At 38.0% G+C, this 24,774-nt stretch overlaps 1 protein-coding gene across 1 annotated transcript in view; it reads left to right on the top strand.

Annotated features, from left to right (window-relative positions):
- LOC140342894 (THO complex subunit 2-like) overlaps positions 1-24,774 on the top strand; it is a 162,545-nt gene that overhangs the window by 86,559 nt on the left and 51,212 nt on the right. The window contains exons 26-32 of the mRNA XM_072429265.1: positions 648-776; positions 12,100-12,231; positions 12,802-12,986; positions 21,820-22,004; positions 22,302-22,404; positions 23,521-23,927; positions 24,440-24,498. Coding sequence (XP_072285366.1) covers positions 648-776; positions 12,100-12,231; positions 12,802-12,986; positions 21,820-22,004; positions 22,302-22,404; positions 23,521-23,927; positions 24,440-24,498 — 1,200 coding nt within the window. The remainder of the gene's footprint in view (positions 1-647; positions 777-12,099; positions 12,232-12,801; positions 12,987-21,819; positions 22,005-22,301; positions 22,405-23,520; positions 23,928-24,439; positions 24,499-24,774) is intronic.

Raw genomic sequence — 24,774 nt, 5'->3', positions numbered from 1 at the left:
CTCTAGTGCTCTGTGATTGGCCGAGGAAAGGAAAATCCTGAGGGTGCTTGAGCTGTCCTCAAGGAAACTTCTTCTCATTTAACCTCTAGTGCCCGGGGATCCCACACTGACAGGAGGATTCCCACGGCTGTGCTCATGAATGAATATAGCTGTGGGATAACCTGTAAAAAAAAATAGGTTAGTTACACAAATCACACACATTCAATAAATTAACATTAAAGCCTCTCATTTTTTTACACAATTTTGGAACGTCAAATCCCGTGTTTTTTGGGTCGGTTCTATCCAAATTCGATCAGACATACGCAGGTTGAATATAAGGACAACCCAAATTCGAACACCAACACTAGTTACTTGTCTGTATTCAATCATTTCAGTCCTTTCTCAGGTTCTAACAAGGTCAAGTATACAAAAGAGTATTACGGACTTCCTTTACATGCATGCTTTTTGCTGGTCACTGACTCTGGAAAGTATTAAAGCCAGTGACACATAATTACCATTTTTCTCAACAAATGCCAACAAATGGCAGCCTCTTTATTTCCTTCAGTGCAGGTTTACTTTAAATACATCTTAATCATCTTAAATGGTCTTTAGTATCTGGAATTTGTTGTATTGGGTTCTCACATTCTGCCAATTTTCTTCTTGTGCAGGTTTTTTCAGACATAATTTACACAGTGGCCAGTTGTACTGAAAATGAAGCGAGTCGCTATGGGAGATTCCTGTGCTGTATGCTGGAGACTGTTACTAAGTGGCACAGTGACAGAGCAGTATATGACAAGGTATGGATGCTATCACAACAATATATCTCTTTACATGGTTTAGGCTTTTTACAGTTATCAACATTTCTCATGGGCAGTAATAATCTATTTTAGTGTTCATGTTTTAATATTGCATGTCCATTAATCTCTCATTTATGTCCAATATGATATGTCATAGTTGTTACTGATATTTGCAGAAAGCAAGTGGGCTTATCCGAATGTACAACTAGAAAATGGAAATGATGGCTGGACTAATATCAAATAATATACATGCATTTTTACTGCTAAATCAAGCATGCCCAGGCAAATCTTTTGCTGAATCTTTTTTTACTAATGCACAAAAAAAGTTTTTTCTATTTTTATCTCTATTAAAGACAAAATTCTTTCCTGTTTCCTTGGCTATATTATGACTTATAAACCTGTTTTTCACCTAAGTGGGTATGTTGAAACAGTCCAAACTTTACACAAAACAATCCTCCATATCAAAACAATAGAATATATTACATTGTGCTAGGATGTCAGATTCCAGCTTCAAAACGGGCATTTTTCTTTAAGGATTTGGTTCATTTAAGGAGTCAGTCTGTTGCACTCAATTCAGAATTTAAAGGCAACATTTCAATCATTAGTGTTTTTGCGATGCCAAACCTCACCATAAATTAACCCTCGCGTATGTATGCATTTTTCACATTATATACAACACAATAAATGTTAAGCTGTTAGCCAGAAATGTAATAAGATATTTCATTTGCTCTGTATTGATTTTGCTGTTTGTAGTTTACAGTAATTCTTGCCCCCTTTTTTACTGGGCTATTAAGCTTGCAGAAAGTCTTTAAAGTAAAAATCTGGGTGAATATCTAAATACGTAGTTGACATGTTTGCTGCTTATATACACATAGATTTTTCTAATGCTTGACAATCAACCCTTACAATTAAACAGCCAGAAGGGAAAAACTTTTATCGTGTTCAGCCCAGAAAGTTTTTTTTTTTTAAGGCCAGGTGGTAAGAAATTGTAGGTGCATTGCAGCCCCTGTATTGCAACCCAACTCATCAAAAACAGCCGGGTGGTTACTGAAAAGTGCTGGGTGCTGCGCCTGGCTAAAAGGGGCTGGAGAGAACACTGATGTAATTTTTTTGGCTTTGTGCATATTGCTAGATAGATTTTCAAGATAGATGTCCACCCCAAGGACATAGCAGAAAGTGAAAGTAAATTTCTCATAAGTGAGCAAAACATTCATCCAAGCAAGGACAGGTGTCCCCATAACATTTTACCCTCACTCAAAATGTGTTTTTCCTCACTGTCTTAGTCACTGTCTTAAGGACAATTAAAAGTGGTGAGTTTTCCCAACCAGTATACAGATGGTAATAAAAAAAAAAAATCAGGGGGTCTAACCCTTCTCTACTTTTATTCAAAAACAAAATAGTGTTTACAAACTGTTCCAGAGAAAAAAAGCAACTCTATGCGAATAAGCCATTCTGACTGCAACACAAGACTGGGTTGTAACAAATTTCCAAATTGAGTTGTATGCCACTTTTAGTAAGCAGTCTTCTGATGGTCTTTAAATGGGTTGTTCAAGATAAATAAAAGGTCTGTTTAAATATGTAAAATTTTAGTTTTACGGAAAGCCCTGTTAAATATTATAGCCTATAGCAGGGGGCGTGGCTTGACACATGGCGGAGTGAAACGTGCAACCCGAGAGCTCCCGTCGGCTTTTTTCTCCATCTTGCGGCTCAGCATTGATCCTCACAGCGATCTCCACCGCACTATGGGGAAGCAAAACCACCCGGAATCCGGTGCCACGAGGAGCGGGTCCTGTTCCCATGAAATCTGAACAGTCTTTCAGCCCTCCATGCCGGCAACACACAGCAAGGGGGCACAAGATCGTCCTGGCTGCAGAAATGCCATCAGCCTCTACCCCTGCTTCCTGCTTCAAACGCTCCCACTCCAAGCAGCCCTGCAGATCCCCTATATGTGAATTCTTGGCCTCACAGCTCTCCCACTGCTCAATCCCCTAGGATGCCATCTTTATCTGGGGACATAGAATCTTATTTTAGAGCCCTGCCCATCAAGGATGACTTGGAGGCCCTGATCTACAGGCTGGAGCATACATACAAATCAGAAATGTCTGATCTCAAATGTGATTTAGGACACATGATGGAGTACCACAGATGATGGGGACATTTGGTCAAGCACGAGGCCCTTAATGCTCACTCCACACTACTCCACCAGCTCATCTATCAACATAATGACTTGGAGAATAGAAACAGACATAACATTGGGCTACAGGGCATACTGGAGAGCATTGGTACTGACTTAACTTTTGCCTGCTGTCACAGCTGTTTTCAATGATCTCTTAAAAAAACCCCAAAGATTATTTCATAGAGATGGATAGGATCCATAGAACATTGGGGCCTAAATCCCAGGATCCTTCCCGCCCCCGGGACATTATTTGCAGAATCCATTCCTATTGCCTTAAAGAGAATGTCGTGCAGGTTGCCCACACTCAGACCTCTATCTCGTTCAATGGTAAACCAATACATACAACTCATGCAAGATTTCTCCTGCCACACTCTCACACAGCGTAGAGCTCTTAAGCCTATCTTAATAAATATCCTCAGAGCACACAACATAAAGTACAGATGGTCATTTCCCTTCCAGCTGATTGCCTTTGGTAACTGGAAATCTGCTACCGTCCGCCAACTCAAGGACCTACCTACACTCCAACGTGCCTTGGTCCTTCCTGTGTCCCAAGACCACTGAACTCTACGGGTGTTCGCCCAGGAAGAAGTGAACCCCAGGACATTCTCAAGAATGCCGATGGATGAGTATAACTCATTCTTTTGTATGCCGCATACTGAATTGTATATTCCTTGCGTGCACATTTTGAGATATTCAGTATTATCTCCTGTTTAATGTTTTCCTCCTACCCCCTTATAAACTGAATACAGTAAAACCAAGTACGGGTAAATTTTTCGGTACAGGTAGTCCCCGAGTTAAGAACAGCTGACTTACGGACGACTCCTAGACACGAGTGGGTCTTCCCTGTTCGCTCGTGTGCAGGACAGAGTCTTGAAGGGGGGGAGGGGGAGCAGTTTGCATGACTTGCAGAAGAAATCTTTTGCTAAACACAGCTGAGGTTGTGGGTGATCTATTCTGCAACCTCTTGTAACTCTTTAATGACCAAGACAAATGCTGCAGCTGTTTCTTATTGCATATCAAAGCAAAGCTTGCTCCAGAAGTTAATGAATGACTAGGCTCTATAAAGTATTTTTTTTTTTTTTTTGCTTTTGTTAAAATAATGTAGCTGTTGGGACTTGCATACAAATTCAACTTATGAACAAACATACAGTCCCTATTTCGTATGTAAACCGGGGACTACCTGTATTATCGGAACCAGCAGATATCAAATCCTCATACATACACATATATTAATATAATCGGCTACTCTATGTAGCCAGTGAGCTACAGTAGGAGTGTTGTCCTCTTTCCAGTAGGAAATGAAATTTCCAGTATGCATGCCTTTGCTGCGTTCAGGAGGTAACGAAGTAGAGAGCGCTTGTTTGACATGCTGGAAATATAGAGCAACGCCAACTTTGGCCTACCCCTGATACCTGTCTCAGTAAGTTGGTGGGTCAGGGTAGCCACGGCCTCCCAAAAGGAGGATAGTTTCGGGCACTCCCAAAACATGTGCAGTAAAGAATCCCGTACTTGACTTGCACCTCCAACACAACCAAAAAAATAGTGATATAACTGTACAGAAGCATGTATTTTATATGATATATTATATGAAGATTTCTTTGTATTGTACTCAATACAGTTATTCTGTATCGAATCTAATACGCCTTGGCTTTAGTAGGCGTCAAAGTATCAATGGGGAAATTGGATTTTTCTAAACACACCTATAATTTTGAGTGACGATTAGTACACCAGTCAATAAGCCAGTTAATATGTACAGCTTGATCTAGCCCTGGGTCTGGGAATGCTATCCCACCAGAGGCTTTGGGGAGTTTCAACACTTTGACGCTCAACTTTGTCCGGATGCCAGACAAATTTAGTAAATTCTGACTGACTGAAAAGTGGTCAGGATGCTGGATGGAATATGAGCAGGTAGGGCTTGTAAGAGAATTAGCAATTAAGATGCAAAATTGGCTGATAGCTGGAGCACAATTGCGGTTCTTTATCTGGTTTCAAAAGTACAGTTTTTTTTATGTGCTGATAGTGTATCCGGTGGGGTTTGGTGACCTTGCATTATGTCATTAAAGAGATCTACCATATGGGGGCCAATTATATTGAAATATTTTTTATTATATGCCAAAATTAGCCCGTCAGGGCCTGGGGCTTTACTGGACGCTGCCCCTGAGATGGCCAATTGCAATTCTTCTAAAGTAATGATCTTATCCAACAATTCAAATATTTTTCACGTAAAATGTTTGGGTGATCAGATTTGTTAAGAGAGTCCACAATTTTCGTTTGTTTGGAATCCATGCTATTGGCATCATAATCTGGAGATTTATTATAAAGGTGGTAATAAAACATATGAAAACATTGCGCTATATCAGAATTGGCATGTACAGCAACCCCTGCATCATTCTTTATGCTAGGTATGTACATTAGGGCTTGTTTGGCTTTAGGGGCGCGTCCAAGCGCATTACCACATTGACTAGCATGCTCGTAATAATAGTGCTTACATTTTTTATTTATTTTTTTTTTTTAACATTCTTTATTTTTTATTTTATTGGGAAAAAAGAACACAATACATAAAAAACACATAGATAGAAACAATAAAATCTCAGAGTAAGACAAAAAACTGAACAATGGTAAGTATGGGGAAACGGAGACCGGTGCATTGCATATATCACATCATAACACAAACAAAGAAGTAACTCGTGGTGTAGTTACAGGCAAATCAGCATCATCGGACAATCGGTGCTGCATAAAATTTGACACCAACCCATATTCCCGTATCGTGTAAATAAGGTTTGGCAAGGAAGTAAGAGGGTTAGTAATGATGAAAAGAAGATCATCCGCATAAGCCGCCACCTTATGCTCACAACCATCTATCAGAAGGCCCTGAATATTGGGTGCTTACATTTTAATAGTTGCAATTTGGCATTGTTGCGATTCAACGCGTTGATTTGCTCCCACGTCTCTAGATCTTTGGTTTCTATATCCGGCAAATGCTGGCCTTTGTGCTTAGTTTCCAGATAGTGTAATCCTGATGTTGCAATTCCGTAATGAGTTTAGCAAGTTTCTCACTTCTTAAGCCTATTGCTCTGTTGAATATACAGACCCCTGATTTAACACTTAGGGGCCTCCCACACGCAAAAGGAGTTGTCAGTCGAGCCGGCGTTTTGACTATAAAAAATGCACGAAGCTCCTGCTCAGTCTTAAAGTAGACATCCAGCGCATCCAACAACAGGTTATTTAATCTCCAGGACACTGGGTTAGGAGAATTGACCACAGTGCAGACTGGTGCTTGATCTGAAAAGGAGATCACTCCAATATCTGACTTTTGAACTAGTGGGATGGCATTGTGTGATAGAAAAAAATCGATTCTCAAGTACGTTTTATGCACCAGAGAATAGAAGGTGTAATCCCGGTTGTGAGGATGCTGGATGCGCCAGATATCAACCGACTGATGCTCGTGCTTGAATGAAGGCGGCATGACACGTAGACATGGGCAGGTTATTGAGTATGAATCTTTTGAGTGGTCTAGGTCTATGAATCTTGAGTTCAAGCCTCAAGCATTAATTGAAGTAAATTGAAGAGTCATCAAGAAATACTATCAAGAGTAGTGTGTATGCCCTTGTGGACTTGAGGAAGTTTAACAGGGAACAAAGGGGCGGTAAGTAAGGAGAAGGGAAAAGAACTTAACTAAATGGGTCTGTGACAAACGGCATACCCAAACAATCGGTAATATTCCGATCTCTTAATGAAATCAAGTAACCTATGTGGGGGTAGTGCAAACAATGGCGCACAGAACAGTAGGCCGAACCGCAGCCACCCGGGCATTCTTAAATCAAGTAGGAGCAGGAAAGAGTTTGCAGTCAGGTAGAATATACCAGCCAACAAGAGTACTGATAATGCCTATGACCTGCATGCCCACTATTTTAATATGGTGAATATGAGAAAGCAGTGACCTAGTTTAAGATGCCAGAAGGCTCCAGATATGCGGGCACAGGGTGTACATTCATTGAAAGCAGGCCAGATGATTGGTAAATTAGAGGAATCATTAATGAAGAAGGGGACCTTTATAAATAAGAAATGGCGAAGAAGCCTCTAACTTTCACTCGCAAATCTTACAATTCATGTGAAGCGGTAGAATTGGAATCTCTGGCCGCCGGTGGGGAGACAGGTGTCATCCATCTTCTGACTGTGTTGGACATGAGGCCTAGAGGGCACATTTCAGTGGTTCTTCTAACCACTCCAACCATTTTGGCTTTTTGTAGGATTTGTTCCTTGACTGTGTAGTAAGGGACCCGACATAAGACATCCCGAGGGTGGTCACCAGCATTTCTCTTTCTTGGCCCTACTCTATGCACGTGGTTTAACTCTATGGGATCCCCAACTGGTCTATCCGGTGCCAGGTTAGGAATGGCCTGTGCTTAAATCAAGGTTTGCTATAGCTTCTGGTATGCCTCTAATTCTCTGATTGTTGCGGAGTCCCCTGTTCTGCTGGTCATTCACCCGCAGTGCTATGGAGGTAAGTAAAGATCTTGTGTTTGCGAGACCTCTAGGGCTGCGATCTGAGATGTAGCCTGTGCGGAGGATGTCTCTCTAGAGCCGACATATTCTGATCGATAGAGGTGATATGTTTCTGCAAGGTTTTCATCTCTCTTTTCATGGTGCCTTCTATGTGAGCAGCCAGGGATTGCAAGTCTTATTTAGTTGTCAGGAGAAGCAGTATATCCTGGATGTCTTGCGGTGCCTGATGCTGGGAAGAGGAACCCGAAGGAGACACAGCTGCTGCCGTTAGGCGAGCCCAGGCACAATGTGACTACCAGAGTACTGGTAGGATGTCCTCCGATGCCTGATCAGTAGTGTCCATCTGTGAGGCTGAAAGCGTGTGTGGGTCCCATCTTGGCTGGGGCTGGTCCCGCAGTCTCGGTGCTGTCAGCCAGAAAAAAACTTAAACCTGATCTGCCAGTCGTCTTAAAGATCCCTTGGACTTAACTTGCTTAGGCATGGGTTGTGGGGCGGGGATGGGATTGAAACTCCGATGATCACTAGAAATACTAGCCCAGGTAGCCACGAAGCTCCAATTGTGTACTGCTCATGCCACCATTGCCTAGCCACCCCCCCGCAAACTTGTTGACCTCTCAAACACCGGACAGGAACTCCTAGGTCTCTTAGATTCTCAATCCATCATTGCCCGAGACAAAGCCAAAGCATTATTATGAATTTAGTAACAAGTGCAGGAAACATTTGGCTCAAACCCTTTACCCTAGACCACCCAAAACACAAATTCCATTCCTGTTATCCAAAGGTGCTAAAGTGTATGGCAAAAGAGCTATTGCTAAGTGTTTAAATTATTACGCTAAACTATATAACCTCTCCCCAACACTAGCACACCCTGCCGCAGACCCTCTCATGAAATCTATTCAGTCTTGCATATTACGGCCCTACCAATGTTGGAACCGACACTTATCGTTTCCTTAGAATCCACACTTACATCTGAAAAATTTGCCAAAGCTATCAAACGCCTTTAAAACTTGCAAATGCCCTAGTCTAGATGGTTTTACCCCATGCTGTTATAAGGCTTTCACGATTACCTTACTCCCAGCACTTAACCTTATTTTCAATGCTGTAGATGCAGATAATCCACTTCCTTCACCCATACTCCTGGCTAATATTTCGGTTATACCAAAGCCAGGGAAAAATCGTACCATCTGTAGAAACTATAGGCCCATATCCTTATTAAATGTAGACATTAAATTATCCGCCAAGATCTTGGCAAACTGATTAGCCCCACTTCTTCCTACCTTGGTGCATAATGACCAAGTTGTTTTCATTCCATGCAGTGAGGCCAGGGATAACCCTACTAGAACACTGCATTTAATCTTGTATGCAAAACAAAAAATTCTATTATCTCATTTCTATTGATAAGGAGAAGGCCTTTAAATAGGGTCAATTGGCTCAGTACCTCAACCTGACTCTTAAACAAATCGGTATAGACTCTTGAGTTCCGTTCCAGGAATATGTCCCTATATTCTGCTAATGCTGCTAAGGTACTGGTTAAGGGAGACCTTTGCTATTTCTAACGGGACCAGAAAAGGTTGCCCGCTCTCTCCCCTCCTCTTTGCATTGCATTGGTGATGGAACATCTAGCAGTTGCTATTTGCAAAAACCTCTCTCTATAACATGGAATACAGTCCCCCACCAACCATCATAAAATGGCTCTATATGTGGATAATGCTCTCCTATATTTGACTCCTCGCCCTTCCTTCATTGTTTCAGGAATTTTGCAGATTTGGTCATAGTAATTTTATGGTTAACCTTTCCAAAACGAAAGTTCTATACATTAATCTGCCCAAATCACTTGCCACTCAAATCTCTTTTAATTCCCCCTTTAAATGGAGCCCCTCGCATATTATTTATCTGGGTATAGCAGTCCCCTAAACTTTACCAACTTATGTACCAATGCTCAAGAGCCTTTAGAAAGATCTTGACCATTGGAAGAACCTTACTCTATATCATGGTTCAGCAGGATGAATGTATTGGAGATGGTCTCTTTAGACAAGTTCTTCTGCATTCAGACCGTCCCCATTTCTCCATCAAAAAGCGTGTAAAGTACGGTGCGTGTGTGTGTGTGTGTGTAAAGAAAAGCTTTACAGGACTGGACTCTTTTGTAGCGCAAAACACTCTCTGGCAAAACGCTGCCTTCCTTGTGATATTGTTTGTGTTGTCCATTACATAATTAAACTGGCTGTAAGGGGGAAATGTAAAACAGCTCAAAGGAGATTGCTAAGGTTTAACATTATGGTCAGAGATGTGTGCTGGTGCTTGTATGTACACAACGCTTTTGTACACTACATGTTGTCAGTTGTATAGCAGTCAATTTATAAATGGACCATATGTTTTTTTCCTTCATACCTACATACATGTTTTTATCACTGCTTTTCACTGTTTAATTGCATTGCATTGCAATGGGATAGCTGTAAATCCATGCTATTACAGGATGCAAAGAAACACCAAGCCTTTGACCTGAGGTTACTTGCAGGCATTTTATTAGTGTGTATTGCACATGCATAATCTTATGTATTCTGTGGTCCGGTACTGTGTTGTTTTTTGCTCTTATTTTTCTTCTATGTTCTCATTAAAGGAATATAATTATACAATTTTGTCTGTAATCTATATCTTGGACACTTTAGTATTGTAACCTTAATAGTTTTCATTTTATTAGTAGATAATTTTTTATGATCTATAAGTTTAAATAACTGTTTTGTGCTTGTTAGGCAGCAGGTCTCTATCCTTCTGTCCCTGCCTCCCACAGTGATGAATGGGAACAATTGCTGCAAAAAGCTAGGGTGAAGGTTACAGAATTATGTTCAAGCCTAAAAAGAAAAGTGATGTACAGTGAATCACAGCCATTTTTTTTTTCTAGAACAAATTCTCTTTTTATGAGGAAGTAAGTAAACAGGTAGACAGTGGAGTAGCAGTTGATATAGTGTACTTGGACTTTGCTAAAGCATTTGACACTGTACCCCACAGACTGTTAATATGCAAGTTAGGGTCAATAGGTTTAGAAAAGTCAATCTGTAAATAGATAGAGTACTGGCTTAAAGATCGCATCCAGAGAGTTGTAATTAATGATTCATACTCTGAATGGTCTAAGGTTATTAGTGGTGTACCCCAGGGTTCAGTGTTGGGACCTTTACTGTTTAATATCTTCATAAATGATATAGAGTTTGGGAATAAAAGGTTTGCTTGTGATTAACTCACAGTGATGATTTTATACAGTAACTGATACCATGCTGCCTATTATGTTGTGACAACCATCTGTCCTAATTGCATTTATTAAAATAATGTACCCATTCCGACTTACATACAAATTCAACTTAAGAACAAACATACAGTCCCTATCTCGTATGTAACCCAGGGACTACCTGTATTTGAATTTAAAATACTCAGGATCTCTGAAGACTAAGCATTTGCTGCCTGCTCTGCTCAAAGGCCTGTTCTTCATTCTAGCCAAATTCATATTTTACAGTACATGCATCTGGATGGAAAGAGTCCACTACATGATTACATTGTATGCACCAGGTTGTGTTGTGGACTGTGCTAGATGTGAGCAGACCACACAGCACTAAGATTTCTTTAAAACAAAAGTATTAAATCAACTGCACTTAACAATAAATACGAAGTCCAAGGACCTACCTTGTTTTGTATACATTAAGTAGGTTGTTTAGGTATGATCTTGCACTACATATCACATGGTAAATGCAACTAAACAGCTATGGTGTGACTCCTCTGAGAAGGATAGTTCACATTTACACCTCGGTCAGTGATAAAGTATTGCTGTAACGGCATTTTGCTCGCAATTGACTAATGCTGTTAAGAGGGTTGTATGTGTGTATGTTTGCCATCCTACCACACAATTTTAATACATAGGGATGTCTGCCACAGTCTGTCTCAAGTCCTTGTTTTATAAATGTGCTTTTCACAACTTTACAGATACTTCTATGAACCCTTATGCTGGACTTTTTAAAATGCTCTTTGGCCTTGTGCTGTTCAGTATGCAAGCGCCTTCAAATGCATTGCTCAGGCAAATCGGTTAAAATATATATATATATGTGTGTGTGTTTTTTGTTTTTTTAAATTACTTTGAGGATGTTTCTAGATTCTATAAACCTAGAACATTTTTTGGATCTTCACATTTTAATTCTTGTCAAGCTAATGTTTCTTTATTTGTGTAAACAATTGGATAGAGCACTCCCTTATCGTCTGTGTGGCAGCCAAAGCCTGGAAGGAGGGGGCAGCATCTGCTGTCGCTGCAGCACATTGTTAGTCGCTGCAGCACATTGTTATTCCATGCCCGGCTGTTCCATTGCATCCCATTGGCCTCATCTGTTAGTAACACAGGCCAGTTTATGTTCTGATGAGAGCTCTACCTTTCAGCTACTGTTTGTGCACTATGAAATGTGCTAATCCTGTGAGCTTGCAGTCTAGTCATTCCTGAGTATTGTGCTGTTAAAAACTTTCTGGTATATACACTTTCTGGTGGAGATCTTTTTAAACCAGTATTTACGCAACTTTATTGCTCTTAACTTTACTCTCTTTTTACCTTTTCCACCTTCTTCCTAATTTTTCTTGATTTTTTTTTTTTTTCCCCCCCCACCTCTATAGGATTGTGGAAGCTATCCAGGATTTGTGACAATATTAAGGGCATCCAATTTTGATGGGGGAAACAAGGCTGACCAGCTGGATTACGAGAATTTCCGTCATGTGGTTCACAAATGGCATTATAAATTAACAAAGGTAATTTTCAGCTTTAATGACACAAGCTCTACTTCCTTTTCTGACCTTAGCTCCGTCACACTGCAACACCGCCTACAACATCCCTTCTCAGTGTTCAGTTGATCCAAATAGGTAGAAGATTATCTTTGAGCTATCGATGAATAGTCGCCATTCAGTTGAGTTATAGATTGGAATTCCCAATTCCTCCATTAAACCAGGTATGTTATGGCAATACACAAAGCCACTGTCGGTTCTAAAGTACTGCAGAAATGCAATTTCTCAAACGAAAGTACGATACCTTTGTTCCTTTTTCAAGTAAGTTATTCTCCTGCAGTCTTGATGCTAGGAGTTCTGAAGCCTTCTTTGATACTCCCAAATCACGTGCCAAATCACTCAATGAGTACCTATTTTAGTGTAAATAAGCTTAAAAATTCAACAAAAAATGTGTTCAAAATTTTTCCCCAGTGTAATGCAATACATTTAGCACATACTGGTACACAAGTTATTATATTAGCAGCACAAGCTGTAATCTTATCTCTACATGTCTTTATAAACAGCTACAACCAGTTTTGTTTGTATTTTATTTTTCAGGCATCCGTTCATTGTCTTGAGACTGGAGAGTTTACTCACATCAGGAATATTCTTATTGTGCTCACTAAAATTTTACCATGGTATCCGAAAGTTTTAAATCTGGGACAAGCCCTGGAGCGCAGAGTTCACAAAATCTGTCAAGAGGAGAAGGAGAAACGACCTGATCTATATGCATTGGCAATGGGGTAAAATTTTAGAGAAAAAAACGTTTTCGAGAAGAATATTTTTATTTATTAGAACTGTTGACAGTTTTTATATCTGAATTTTACTATAGGTTTGTTTTTCTGATGGTCAGATATTTTTTCTATATATATTCAAGTACGTGCCACATCCCTATTTAATGTACAGCGCTGCGTAATATGTTGGCACTATATAAATCCTGTTTATTAATAATAATAATAATAATAATAATCCCAGTTAATATATTCAACTCAAATAGCATCACAAATTTTAAGGGACTTTCAAGGCACAAGTATTAAAACAAAAAGAAAATATACATTTTTTTTTTCAACACTAAAAATACAAGTAAAATAATTCACAGAGGATTTCACAACAGATAAGAATTCACAACAGGAAAAGTGCTGAGACCTACCAATACAACAATTTCACCAATGCTAATAAGCAAACAAATATGTATATTTAAATTTTCACAATTTTGGTTCGTAATTTGCATATTTACCTACCAATCTAATGGAAACTGTAGCATAACCACTCGCAAGTGGAAGCCTCCTCCAAAAAAGAAAAGTGTGGGTCACAAACTGGAGAACAGCACAGCCAAACAGCAATACAGCAACCAAGAACTCACAACATGGACCTCCTAGGGTTCAGCCTATGAATATTTATATTAGAGGTTTATCAAGTTTGTTTAGAGATATGAGATGAACTATAGTAAATTAATATACGTGTATGAAAGGGGTCTCTTTTCTGTATATATATATATATATATATAATATTACATACACACCTGTATATACCCAGATGTACACACATGTATGCCATAAGCAAACAAGTATGATAAACAAAATGGGAATGTTACCAATCAATAACGATTTTTAGTCAGAAACTTTCCATTTCAATATATCAAGTTCCCATGTTAACAGATAAAAAACAGTAAGTAGATCAAAATAAGCTTATCCCAATTGATTTAAGCAATCTAAATATGAATACCCATTCATCCCACCTGTTGCATTAACATCCTCTACTTGTACTTGGTTTTCCTTTCCTAATAGATTGTTCCACTGACAAAAGTTAAATTTCAGATATAAATTTGGGTTCTGATTCGGGTACATGTTGCCCTGGTGCTAGTGTTCTTACCCTACTACTGCTCCAGCTTATATAGAGCGACGTAGCCGGGATCCCGTGCCTCAATTCACCCCGCACAACATCCAAGGTTATATTCTCTGGAATATTGCCTGTGCCATGTGCAACACAGGAAAGGCAAAGGGAGCTTAGACAGATAAACCCATGGCTTAAGTCCTGGTGTAGAAGGGAAGGGTTTGGGTTCATAGAGCACTGGGCTGACTTTTCATTGTACAACCTGTATGCCAGAGATGGTTTGCACCTAAATGAAAGGGGGTCTGCTGTGCTAGGGGAAAGATTTAGAGTATTGGTGGAGGGATATTTAAGGGGGGTGGGACAGTCAAATAAGGTGGTAGAAAGGTTAGTCAGGGGTCAGATACTAGTGGAGGGTGGTTTGGGGATAGTTGGGGGAGGGTTATGGATAAATGTATGAACAAACATTGGATTGTGCAGTACTAGTTGTACTGAAAAACAAAAGGATTTGGCAAACAATGATGGTAAGAGCAGTCTAGCAAACAAAATAGGGGCGTTAGAAGCCTTAATGAGTGAGGAGAATTATGACTTCTGTTCTACAAAAGCACACTGAAAAATATATTCCAATGGGTAATTAGGTTTTACTTTTAGCCTCTTAAACTATGTGGCTCACAACTGATGTTAAAAAGCCATAAGTAACAAAAAAGGGCATTCCTAAAATATAAAAATGAAGGATCACCATTGTTTGAAAACTATAAAGAATGTAACGAAGGATGTAAAAATGAGATAAAATGTGCAAAACTTCAAAATAAAAGACAGATTGCAAAGGAAAGTAAGCAAACCCCCCCAAAATGAGCATGTAGAGGATGTCTCTGGGTTGGTAACTGGTGATAAAGAAAAGGCAGATTTACTAATCACTTTTTTTTTTTTTAGCTCTGTGTACTCAAAGGAAAATGGCAGAGCTCAAGTCGAAATTCATAATAGCATAGCAATGTCACTGCCAACGTCCATAGTTGGAAAGGTCTTAGCGAATTTGATAAAGATTCACATAGAGGAGTTTCTGCTAGAAAATAGGATAAGTGATAGCGTGGCTTCAGGAAAAAAATGAAGTCAAACAAATTTACTCTCTTTTTATGAGGAAGTAAGTAAACAGGTAGACAGTGGAGTAGCAGTTGATATAGTGTACTTGGACTTTGCTAAAGCATTTGACACTGTACCCCACAGACTGGTAATATGCAAGTTAGGGTCAATAGGTTTAGAAAAGTCAATCTGTAAATGGATAGAGAACTGGCTTAAAGATCGCATCCAGAGAGTTGTAATTATTGATTCATACTCTGAATGGTGTAAGGGTATTAGTGGTACCCCAGGGTTCAGTGTTGGGACCTTTACTATTTAACATCTTTATAAATGATATAGAGTTTGGGAATAAAAGTACAATTTCTGTGTTTGCAGATGACACCAAACTATATAATGGAATTAAGTCCATACAGGATGTCTATAATCTACAAGCAGACCTGGATGTACTGTGTGATTGGGCAGCCAAGTGGCAAATGACATTTAATATAGATAAATGTAAAGTTATGCACTTGGGAGCTAACAACATGCATGATCCATACTGTCTAGGGGGAATACATTTGGGGGAGTCAGAAATGGAAAAGGATCTGGGGGTTCTGGTAGATCACAGACTTAATAACAGCATGCAATGCCAAGCTGCAATATATAAAGCTAGTAAATTACTTTCTTGTATTAAAAGAGGAATAGACTGCAGAGATGGAGACATAATCCTGCCCCTGTACAAAGCATTGGTCACACCACATCTGGAATATGCAGTCCAGGTTTGGGCACCAGTTCACATAAAGGACATTGTGGGATTGGAGAGAGTGCAGAGAAGGACAACTAAACTAATAAAAGGAATGGAGGAGCTCCGCTATGAGGAGAGATTAGCTGAACTGAATCTATTTTCACTTCAGAAGAGACGTATAAGGGGGAATATGATTACCCTGTATAAATATATAAATGGTCCATATAGATAACTCTCTTCCCAATTATTCACTTTGAGATCATTACAAAGAACAAGAGGACACTCTTTGCATCTGGAGGAAAAGAAGTTTAAGCTCCGGATAAGGAAGGGATTCTTCACTGTAAGGTCTGTGAAAAATATGGAATCGGCTCCCTCAGGAAGTAGTTTCAGCTCTGCATGCTTTTCTAGAAGCACAGAATATAACTGGATATTAAGGTTTTGAAGTAAAAATAGCAGTGATTGTTGATCTAGGGAACATCTGATTGCCTCATGGAATCGGGAAGGAATTTTTTTCCCCTGTTGACGCAAATTGTATAAGGGTTTTTTTTTTTGCCTTACTTTGGACTAACAATGTCTTATAGGGTTTTATATCTGCAATATGTTTATTTCCCTAGTGGGTGAACTTGATGGACTTATGTCTTTTTTTCAACCTAACCTACTATGTAACTATATTTAACTATGAAACATGCGGCATGACGTAGAGGATTCCCCTGCTTTATCTCCCTGCGTACATCGGAAGCAGAAGCCAGTTCGGGAAAGATGCTCAGGGGACAGAGAGTCCGAAATGTCTACTGACAGGCAAATCTAAAATGATATATCCCCAACGGCTACCCACCATGGATGGTGGAGAAATGTGGGGCTTTGTGCTCCCTGTGTACCAGAGGCTAACAAATTGAACACTTTCTTATGCAGTAACATTTAAATGCAATTCCATTGTTATGCAATACATACAATACTAGCAAGATATATAGATAGATAGATGAACAAAAAATAATAAATACAATATTATAAAAAAGAAAGGGGGAGGGAGAAAAGAGGAAAGGAATCAAGTAACTAATAATTTCATTACGTCCAGGAAATTATGTGGCCTCTAATTGATATATCTATTTGACTTTTTTTTTTTTTTTTTTTTTTTTTGAGAAGTTCTCTGTCCAAATCACCACCTCTATCGCTTAGAATAATTTGATGCAAGGCTGTAAATCTCATTTTGTTACTATTGTAGCTGTGGCAGGTTCCCATGTCAAAGCTCAGTGGTGTGATGATCTTACCACTAGTTACATTGTACACGTGCTCATAAATTCTTTTTCTCAAAGTTCTTTTTGTCTTTCCAACATAGAACCTGCCACAGCTACAAAAGGCCAAATATATTACACCTAGTGAATTATAGTTAATAACAAAACGAGGAACAAATTGAATGTGTACCTTAAAGGAATATTTATCCGTACGGATCCACGTACATTGGCTGCATCTCTTAAAGGCAAAAGTGCCAAATGTATTTATTTTTTTTTCTCCATTTTTAGTTTCAGTAGTTACAAAATGTATCCTTTAATGATGTTAATTTTGGCTGCTGTTACAAAATCCTCTTCCTGTGAGCAGTTACGGCGTAGGCGCAAATATTGTAAGTAGGGGATGCTTTTTTTTCAAGCTTAGGGGATGGGCACTTTTGGCAGATAAAATAGTGTTTCCTGTGGTTGTTTTTCGGGATACTTTTGAAACCCAAAGTATTTTGCCAAATAATATCAATAGTTACATCTAGGAAAGGGATAGAAGAAGTGCTCATTTCTATAGTAAACTTTAAATTGTATGTGTTCACTTGGATTCTATCAAATAATTCATGCAAAGTTGATGTAGATCCGGTCTATATTAAAATAACATCGTTGATGTACCTTCTCCACAATAAAATGTGGGGAAGGTACATCGACAAGGACTCATCACCAAATAAATCCCTTTCCCATACCCCAAGTATTGGTTGGCATAAGTTGGGTCACTTCGTGAGGCCATCAAAGGTAAATATATCCCTAAACAAAATATATTCCAGTAATGAAAATAAAAACTGATTCATTAGGGCAACACGGTGGCTCAGTGGTAGCACTCTTGCCTTTGCAGCACTGGGTCCCAGGTTCGAATCTCGGCCAGGACGCTATCTGCATGGAGTTTGCAGGTTCTCCCCGTGTCTGCGTGGGTTTCCTCTGAGTACTCCGCTTTCCGTCCACATCCCAAAAACATGCAGTTAGGTTAATTGGCTTCCCCCTAAAATTGGCATTAGACTGTATGAATTGCATATAACCACGGTAGGGACATTAGATTGTGAGGGACAGTTAGTGACACAACTATGCACTTTGTACAGCGCTGCATAATATAATGTCGTAAATAAATACTGTGTAATAATAATAATTCTTTGGCCATGTTCACCCAAATATCCACTTATAGCATCTAAACCCTTTCTATGTGGGATGCTTACATATAATGCTTCTATGTCTATAGCTGCCAAAATTGCTCCTTCAGTTACATGTAGATCATCAATCATTTTCAAAAGTTCTGGTGTATCTTTAATATAGAACGGGAGACTTAGAACAAATGGATGCAAGTATTGATCCACAACTTGCGTTAGATGATATGCTCCCAATTCCGGACACTATTGGGCGTCATGAAGGGTCAATAGGATTCTCATGAATTTTCGGTAGGGTGTAGAACGTAGGCAGTACTGGAAATTTTATTTTAAGAAAATCATATATGTTTGTATCAATAACATTATTATGAGCTTCATTAATTAGCTTGTAATATTCCACATAGTATGTTTCAGTTAAGGTTGTTGGGATTGGTTTATACCATTTGTCATTGCTTAAAATTCTCAAGCACATCTTTTTCTATTTATTCTTATCCAGTACTACCACGTCCCCACCCTTTTCCAATAGTTTTATTATAATCTCTGTATTTTTTTGGAGCTTCAAAATAGCTTGTGATTGTTTTTTTGTTAAATTGCTTGAACTACTCTTTTTGGTTTATAATTCTGTTGCTTGTGTTACCTGCTGTACAAACGCATATATGTTCGGATTCTGTCGTAAATCCATAAATCGTGTTGATTTTGGAATCATTTTACATGTAGGATCAGCATTATCAAGGCTAGATATTTCTTTTACCGATTTGTTGATCTTCATCTCGTTAATTCTCATTATAGTGCTGTGTCAAATCTCTTAGTATTTTAAAGTCAATTGAGTTAAAATTCAACCAATCTTTTGAGAATCATTCCTCTTCAATTGGTTCTTTCTCACAGAACAGTTTGCGCGCAAATAAGTGTACATCTTTTACAAACTAAAATTTATCAAATGTGTTGGTTGGACAAAAACTAAGACGTAATTGTAAAACCTCTATTTCAGTGTCAGATAATTGGTCCTACTTTTGGGGTTCCCGCTAGGGGGAGGTAGTGTGCCTAAAAAAGAAAGGGTGTTACTGGTATCTTTTGGTCTGGAGTCTAAATTAGAGAGTTGTCCTAGTAGGGCAGTTATGTGTAACTGCTGGTGCATTGGACCTGTGCATAGCTTGTGTGTCAGAATCTGAATCTGTTCTTAAACTGGTATCTTCCTTATGTTCTTTTGTCTTTTATGCTTTTGTTTTTCTTGAATTAAGAAATAGCTCTTTTTTGTCTTTTTATACCCTTTTTTTGTGAGGAGGAAGTAATACTTGGTGCTCTTATATTAGAAGAGGCTTGAGAAGAACTCCCAGATTCACTTTCATCTATTGTGTCTGATTGTTCATCAGTTTTTTTTTTACGTGAATATCTAGAGTATTGGTATTTTGATTGGCCTTGCCATTTATAGGCTCTGCCTGTGAAAAATGCTTGCTGATCCTTCAAAAACGTATTTTCTTTGAAAAAAGTTGTGAATTGAATTTAAAAAGGAATACTTTGATTTCATTGTTTTGAGTTTCAAACAACTCAGAAGACACAATTGCTGCATATTCAGAAAAAAATGTATCCATTTCGAGTTCAACTTTTACCATTTCCTCTTTGTGGTATCTGATCAAAACTTCCATAAGCTGTATGAAGGGGGTGCTGGGAAGTTCCTGGCTTTGCCCCCTTCCAGATGAAATAGAAAAATTAGTGTGGGGTATATGACAGCCATATCTTAGTATGTAACTGTGCAAATATCAGGTCTTTGCAACTGTTTTCTTTTATTGAGAAGCTGTGATGGCACAAGCAAGTTTCAAGTCGTTGGAGTTACGGGCTGTCATGAAGTTTGTTTCTCCAGGGAAAGTCAGCAAAGGACATTTACACTGAGATGTCACAAACACTGAGGGAGAAGTGTCCTTCCTACAACACTGTCACAAACCCGGATATCTCGTTTCAAGACTGGGCATTTTACCGTTGAAGATGAGCCACGTCCCGAATTTGAAGAAACACCTGAAGGGGCAATGTTTTGAGGACATTTCTGACATCAAAGATGCTGCTGAGAGCTGGTTTGCGGCCCAACCAAAGGACTTTGATCGGTCTAGAAAAGCTGCAACTACCCTGTACCAAGTGCATCAGTCTCAGTGGGAAATATATTGAATAAATGTGTTATTTCATAACTCTGGCTCTCTTCTTTCTGGGCAAAGCCAGGAACTTCTCAGCACCCCCTTGTACAGAACATTGTTTCAAAATGTTCTCCCGTTAATTTTTAATTGATAGGTTGTCTTTTGCGTTCAGGAAAATCTGAACTCTGAGACCACAATGGGGTTGCAATTTTCTGAAATTTATTTTTCTAAATAGTATATATGCCAATATTCAATTGATTTCTTTTTTTTAGTTTATAAGCAATGCCATTGATCTCAGATTCCTTTTTTGTATTTATGCATTTATTATAGTTCACCTCTAAACATATCATGATATCTCTAAACAAACTTGATAAACCTCTTATATAAATATTTGTAGGCGGAACCCTAGAAAGTCCATGTTGTGAGTTCCTGGTTGCTGTATTGCTGTTTGGCTGTGCTGTTATCCAGTTTGTGACCCACACTTTTCTTTTTTGGACACGGCTTCCACCTCTGAGTGGTTATGCTACAGTTTCCATTAAATTGGTAGGTAAATATGCAAATTACGAACCGAAATTGTGAAAATTAAATATACATATTTGTTTGCTTATTAGCATTGGTGAAATTGTTGTATTGGTAGGTCTCAGCACTTTTCCTGAAGAAGCGTGAGACCACAATGATAAGGAAAATTTTTTTTTATTTAAATCTGTGTGAATTATTTTACTTGTAGTTTAAGTGTGAAACTAAACATTTTATTTTCTTTTCGTTGTAATATTTGTGCCCGAAAGCCTCCTAAAATTTGTGATGCTATTTTTGAGTTGAATATATTTGGATTTTGGCAATCCTTGTTTTGTAGAAATACTTCTGGCAAACACTTAATTTACAGGTAAAATCTCTACATGTCAGTATTTTTTTTTTTTTTTTTTTTTTTTTTTTTTTTTTTTTTTTTTTATGTTTAAAAACTGGGATTACATGCCTGAAATATTGCAGGATCTGATAATGTAAGGTAAAAACAGACTTACCTAAAATTACTTAGGAACTTGTAAATATTTTTACATTACAACTGTGGGCAACATATTTTGATGTTTTAAGTTCTTTGTACTCAAGAAAAAAAAAATCTCTTCTAGTCCCAAAACAAATTTTGGAAATCTGGACGTTCTAACCTACTAAAAATTTTAAATATTTTCCGTCCTAAAAAGATTGGCTGGTACAGGGCATAAGACCACTGTTGGGTAGATGTACTTCAATTTGATTCCTCTTTTTAGGTGCCCTGTCTACTAGGTGTATGTTATTTGGAGATGGTTTGGGGGATTTTTTGTTTTCAGTTAAAGAACCTATTTTCAAGTGTAGACAGCAAGTCAACTCAAAGCTTCACAGGAATTTGGATTTGGTAAATACATTTCTTGCTTTATTTAACATTTTTTTGTGAATTGCAGCTACTCTGGACAGTTGAAAAACCGGAAACCTTTCATGGTACCTGAAAATGAATTTCATCACAAAGATCCTCCTGCCAGGAGTGTCATTCCATCTCCAGTACAGAATGGTCCGGGTACAGTGAATCAGTCACCTTCAGTTATGGTAAACGCAACTATGCCTGAAGAAAGCACTGCTGAGGATGCTGGTTAGTAATGCTGACATTTACAGTTTTTAAGGTCAATATCGGGTTTGATTTTAAGCTAAGCTTTCCTCAAACCTGATCAATTCAGTATTTCTAAATTATGAATAAAAGAACAGATTTTATTATGGAGACATTTTGCCAGGTACTAATAAAATCTCACTTTGGTACCAGATGTACATTGAATGACAAAAGCTTATTGGCTTTTCCTTCCATGTCAATCATATTTAATTATTCCTTTTGATTATTTGTTTTGCGTTTTTGTTTCCTGAACTGCCTTTTTGTTTTTTATTCTGATCATAGAAAAAATAAAGGAAAAATCTCAGAGTGCTGCAAAAGTTGTTACCCAGGCTTCTGGTGTAACACCAAAAGTTACTACAAACAATGGAAACAGTTACTCATATAGGTATGTGTTCTGTACCTTAAGTGTTAGGCATGTCTGAAAATCGTATGCTAAACTTGTGTTTTTTTTTTTTTTTTGTTTTTTTTTATTAACTGCTTTCAGACTACTGTAGCCTCTAGTCAGTGTTTTCCTTGCCTGGGTGCTTACGCAGACCTGAAACCTTATAATGCATCATACTGTAGGGAACGTCAGCATTTTATTTTTTCACTCCCTCCTATGCCTGCCCAGTGCATTCATTTAGAAAATGCTTATAGTGGTTGAATAAACTCTACTGCTTTTAGAAACATTGACTGACGGCAGGGTGTTGTTGATTGTGATCGCTTTTCATAATTTCAGTGTATAAAATCTTTATGCAATACACATACAGTACATTACGAAGGGCTCATTCCATTATCGGCCAGTTGGTTTTAAATTATATTTATGTTGCTACTGCTTGGTGTTTCACAGAAATGCATTACAAGGGGAAAATTCTAGGCTAACAAATGCTGATGTGGTGGTGAGGGTAGTTGGCTACACGCATTTATGACTTACTATCTATCTATATATTTATTTATATATTAGGCTAATTCATTTGGATCATTGTCACCATAGATAGAAAGAGTGACTGGCAGGCTTCCCAGGTAAATGATGGAAAAATAACCTGATAAAAGATAAACTAATGCAGCCTTCACATCTAAGGACTGATAAGCTGCCATATATGCAGAGGCCTATACTTACCATTTATAAGCATATATAAATGGATTCAAATTTAAACTACTGTACTTTTTTACTTGTATATACAGGTAACCTGCTTTGACTTGAATATAAACCTAGGGCTCAAAATGTGGATTTCACAGCTAATATTCAAAACAGTAGTCAATAGAAATTACATTAAAATTGCCGTGAACTGATATATTGATATTATATATTATCGTTTGTGCATGGTTGTTAGCCACCAGTAGATGGTGCTGTATCCTCATATAAAACCTGTAACAAACCCTTTAATATTTTGTTACACACTTTACACAAGGACACAGCACCATCTACTGGTGTTACCAAAGTTTAAACAAAGTTTGTTTGTTTTTCTATTTTTATTTTGTATGTAATGGCATTTTGATGGTTTTTTGTTTACCATTTTAGCAAAGTTACTAAAGAAAAAGAAGACAAAGATAAAACTGGTAAAGAAAAGGAGAAAGACAAACAGGAAAAAACTCCAGCTACCCCACAAGAGACAAAGGCTCCCGGAAAGGATGGTAAAGATAAAATAAAGGAAGATCGGGCAAATAAAGACGAAAAGCTGAGAGATGTTAAGGAAAAGACACCAAAATCTGACAAAGAAAAAGAAAAATTTAAGAAAGAAGAAAAATTTAAAGCTGCTACAACTGGTGTTGAGGCAAAACTGGCTACAGAGAAGGAGCTCTCTAGAGAACGAGATTTGTTGAAGGAGTCCAAAACGAAGGAAAGCTCTAAAGGTGGAGATAAGACAGCCGTAGCTGGGTCCTTGAAGTCGCCTGTTCCCAGATCTGACACATCGGAGACTGAGAGGGGTACTTTTTTTTTTTTTTTTTTTTTTTTTTTTCTATTTGATCATCTTTAAGGTTACCCTACATAAATATTGGCATAATGATATAACTAAAGACTAGTGGTGATAGTTATCGAATATTGCTGCTGTTATGATAGCTATTGGTGTAGTTGTATGTCTGAAATATGGATTTAAAGTGAAACTTGCCCCAAAACAAAGTTTTACAAGGTTTAACTTGTGCCAGTAAATGACACATTTTTTACACTTGATTTCACGTTGGATAACACACTGTAAATTTTTTGTTTAATTTTAGTAAATCTTTTTATCCTTTGAAAATGTCAAGAACTCTAACCAAAGGTTAAACTTTAGTTTTCTGTGGCACCCAAATCTATTCAGTTACAAATCCAGACACTTTGACCTCCATTTTCACCAGATTATTTATGCAAGTTGAGTTTTATTTGAGATTAGTTGGTCTGCTTACATTTTCATGTTTTCATTTTGTTTTTGTTTTTTGTTTGTTTGTTTGTTTTTTTACAGAACAAAAGCGACGCAAAATTGATACACATTATTCTCCGTCACATTTTTCCTCAGTAAAGGTTAGTATAGCATAAGGAAGGCTGTATCCATAAAAGGCTGACCTGTGTGGATTTAAAGAGAGTCCATATTCTTTCAAGTTCCTTCCTTCAAAATAGCAATAATTTATATAATTTTTTTTATTTAGTATTTTTCTAAAATTATCGGTTAAAAAAAAAAAAAAACTTAAAGGACCTAGCAGTCATATTTTTGTACATAAAGTGAAACAAAAATTTGTACAAGAGAGTTGTTCCAAAGTGCCTCAACATTTCTAAGCAGTGAGTTTTTTCTAATTATGT

Source organism: Pyxicephalus adspersus, chromosome W (genome assembly GCF_032062135.1).
Source record: "Pyxicephalus adspersus chromosome W, UCB_Pads_2.0, whole genome shotgun sequence".
In the NCBI taxonomy this organism is placed as follows: domain Eukaryota; kingdom Metazoa; phylum Chordata; class Amphibia; order Anura; family Pyxicephalidae; genus Pyxicephalus; species Pyxicephalus adspersus.
The sequence above is the reverse complement of the archived record's forward strand: the minus strand, read 5'-3'. Positions and strand labels throughout refer to the sequence as shown.